Here is a 4019-nt window from a genome sequence, read left to right on the forward strand (position 1 = left end):
ATCAGTGCTAAATGTTATAAAATAAAACAGAGAAAAGACAGAGTCCTTTTGTCCATAACAGAGTGTTCTTTATAAAATTCTTGTAACATTTTTTTACCTGTAAAGTCCCAATATTCATAGTTTCTTTTGCGTAGGACATTTTAGTTTCATGAGTCATTTTGTTTTTTACAATGTCGCATTGTGGTCTATATTTATCTTTGTACTTAACTTGATCTTTGTTAGCACATTAGATCCACTTTACACCAAAATACCTTTTAGCCACATAAAACAGTTTTTTTTTTATTAGCAGATGAATATGTAACCATGTAACTATTTAGTGAAATCACATACTGTCATGTTTATGTTGAAGTTGATTGAGAGTCATATATATTTTTGTACATATATATTTAAAATGTTTTTGCACTGTTTGATCCTTTTGCTATCAAAATGTGTCACTTTAACCCAAAGTGTTGCTGTTCCTCACCATGTGTTAACAAATGCATCAAAGCAATCAAGAAAAATGTAAAAGCAATAAATCAAGAGTGATGATAGAGTTCTGTCTTTATGAAAAATAATCAGTTAAAATTTTACCGTAGGTTTCTTTTAAATGTGTTTTAAAAATCAGAATTGTTTGCATTTATTTGGACGAATAACTGTGACTTTTAATTGTTTGTTGTAATTTTGCATCTCTCTTCACCACCCAGCACATTGTGTAAAATTGTTCTTTTTCCAGATAAAACAAGCAAACCCTTTTCTGTTTGTACAGAGTCATTTTCACAGCTCATCCATTATGGATCATCCCAAGTGGGGTCGGGAGTTGCTGGTGCCCATCTCCAGCTGCGTCCCGGGCAGTCTGTCACAGGGCAACACAGAAACAAACAGGACAAACAACCATGCACACACACACACACACACACACACACACACACACACACACACCACACACAACACACACACACACACACACACAGAGGAAAGACCAATTAATATTTTTGGACTGTGGGAGGAAGCCTGGAGAGAACCCACGCATGCACAGGGAGAACATGTAAACTCTGTAATCTTTGTACTTAACTTGAAGGTCCTGGGAATCGAACCCTTGGTGAAAGGCAACAGTGCTACCAACTGCGCCACTGTGCAGCCCGTTCACACCTCATCAATACACAAAATGATTCTACTTTAGGGACAAAAGACAGATGTGAATTCTTGTAGTTTTGAAACCAAACAGTTTTTTCTTAAAAAAAAAAAAAAAACATCAACAAGAAAGAGTTGCTCTTTCTTCATAACATCAATTTTATTTCATCAAGTTTACAATCAAGTCTATCACTGAGCAAAACTCACTGCAAGCTTGTGCACTGCAAAAACATAAAAGTTACCAATTATTTTTTGTCTAGTTTCTAGTGTTAATCTTTCAGTTCACTGATATAAAGCAAAACTAACTTACAAGTAATTTTGCAGCAAAATATAGGAACTGTTTGTTTTAAGTCAATTTCTTAATATTGACTTAAAAGATGAAAACTGACTATTTAAGCTGTAAGAGGGGGAAATGTTTGTTTATAAGTGAAATTATCTGTCAATGTAACAAGAACTTTTTTCAAGTTTCTTTAGAACGATGAGTTGTTAAAGTTCTTCTGTAGGCAGATGATAGCACAGATCAGTGTCCGTCCTGTGATTGGACAGATCAGTGTCCATCCTGTGATTGGACAGATCGGTGTCCATCCTGTGATTGGACAGATCGGTGTCCGTCCTGTGATTGGACAGATCAGTGTCCATCCTGTGATTGGACAGATCGGTGTCCATCCTGTGATTGGACAGATCAGTGTCCATCCTGTGATTGGACAGATCGGTGTCCATCCTGTGATTGGACAGATCAGTGTCCGTCCTGTGATTGGACAGATCAGTGTCCGTCCTGTGACTGGTGGCTTCCTGTCCAGCAGGAAGTTGTGGACAGAGTTTAGAAGCTGCTGAAGGACTGCAGACATTCACAGGAAGCTGGACCAGCAATGGCTCTGCTCAAGGTTCTGCTGGTACTGCTGCTGGGTGAGTCAGACACACTGGAGACACTTCCATTGGTTCCAGTTAGGCTGCTTCTCTCCGAGACTCTCAAACTTCCCTCTGATTCTGTTTCAGACTGAAACTTCTTTGCATATAAATTGTGATACTTTTTAATCTTTAACCATTGTTTGCACCTGATTTCTGAATAAAATTCTCCTTTTTCTTCTTCAGGCGTTTCAGTGAACTCTCTGCAGAAGAGAATCATTGGAGGTCATAACTGTGATAACCAGCAGCGTCTTCATTATGTTCGAGTTATAGGCAACAAGGGTAAAGAACGGACCTTGTGTGGAGGATCTCTGATCCATCCTGAGTGGATTCTGACTTCAGCTCACTGCTGCAAGTCAGAGCCAGGCTGGTAGGAAAGACACATTAAGACAGTTTTACCTGCAGATGATCTGGTTTCCTGTGTGTTCATTATTATCTAACCGTTTCTGCAGGAGATTCACAGCAATGTTGAAAGTTCATCCACTGACTGCTAACCAGCAGAACTTGGTAATCCGACAGGATTCTGTGATTTATACTGACCAGGGGCAGGAGCATGACATCGTACTGCTGAAGCTTCCGACACCAGTAACAGACGTCCCACCTGCTCAGTTACCAAATTGCAACAATCGTCTTAAAATGTAAGTCTTTCTCTGATCAAAGAGATCACATCAGGTTTTCTGTCTCCACTCCTCCAGTCCTTCTGCTTCTGCTTCAGCACACCCGAGTCAGGTAACAAGGCCACCAGCAGAACCAGAACCTGTTTAGCTCAGGTGCGTTGGACAATAGACACATGCAAAAGACAGAACTGGAGGTGGACACTTTTGCGTCAGTGGATGACATCCTGCGTGGATTTATTCTCTTCATCACAATAAATGTTCTATATTGTCATCTTGTTTTTTCACATTTTATTCTTATTGTGTTTTAGAGACAATACTGTTCAGCTGGCTGGAGAAGGACCAACAGCAACCGGCCCCAATAACAGGCGATGTGAGAGAAATATTGAAGTTATGAGAACAAAATCTTTGTTTCTGTCTGTACAGAGAAGGTTGAGTGAAAAACACGTCCATGATTCTCACGTTTCTCTACAGTAACCAATGCTCCTATGCCATTACGTCTTCAGTGTGTTGACATGAAAGTTGTTGCCGTTTCCAAGTTCCTCGAGAAACGTGTGCACTTATTCCTTACTGCAGCACCGAACAAGGATTCATGCTATGTAAGTTTGTTTCTTTAACATCCCTCCAAAGTGATTAGGGTTTTACAACACATATAAATGTATTGTTATAAATTTTTCCACAGGGCGACTCTGGTGCAGCAGTGTTGTTCAACGACATGATTTACGGTTTGATTTCTGGATGTGGAACAGACTATGCATTTCAGACGCCAGTTGTAAACATTGATGTCTGTGTGTACATAGACTGGATTAAAGAAACAACTGGGCTTAAATAAAACATAAACTGTCTTGAAATAAATTTCTCACCAAATTTCCTCTCATATCATCAGTTTGTTCCACAAGCTGATGAATGAATTAAGCGTTAGGATGAATTAATAGTTCTGTTTCTTCTCATTTGATCTTGACCTCCCTAATGGAGCTTTCTCTGCCTCTGAAATGAAAACTAAATCAATAAATGACTGAAAAAGAATCATTTTCTGGCTGATCATCTTTACTTTCATGCTTCAGTTTGTTCAGTTGACATGAGTCTAAAAACGTGACATGAGTCTTAACTCACATGGAGACGAAAATCACAAGTCCTTTATTTATTCAGTTTCTGTCTTTATTTTACAGCAGAAATTAACATGTAGCATCTAAACTCTGCAGCTCTGGAGTTACTATTCCAGATTTAGTGAACTTTAAACTTCAACAAGACCAAACAACTGTACACGAAACAGAAGTCACATAATTAACAAACAATAAAATCCTAAAAGTTTAGACACAATAAAAATCATCACATTTTTAATAAAGATACGAAGGAAATAAAGAGTTCAATAAATGAACATAATTCTCA

General features: G+C 38.4%; 1 protein-coding gene across 1 annotated transcript; it reads left to right on the plus strand.

Moving 5' to 3' along the window:
- Positions 1-1915: 1915 nt before the first annotated feature.
- LOC129377570 (trypsin-1-like) lies at positions 1916-3656 on the plus strand. The gene is made up of 6 exons (XM_055057616.1): positions 1916-2016; positions 2203-2386; positions 2469-2654; positions 2942-3003; positions 3105-3229; positions 3313-3656. Exons 1-6 carry the CDS (start codon positions 1980-1982, stop codon positions 3460-3462), a joined length of 744 nt encoding a protein of 247 aa, XP_054913591.1. The 5' UTR covers positions 1916-1979; the 3' UTR covers positions 3463-3656.
- The last annotated feature ends 363 nt before the right edge of the window (positions 3657-4019 follow it).

The sequence above is a fragment of the Poeciliopsis prolifica genome, unplaced genomic scaffold (genome assembly GCF_027474105.1).
Source record: "Poeciliopsis prolifica strain line A6 unplaced genomic scaffold, Auburn_PproV2 SCAFFOLD048, whole genome shotgun sequence".
Classification (NCBI taxonomy): Eukaryota; Metazoa; Chordata; class Actinopteri; order Cyprinodontiformes; family Poeciliidae; genus Poeciliopsis; species Poeciliopsis prolifica.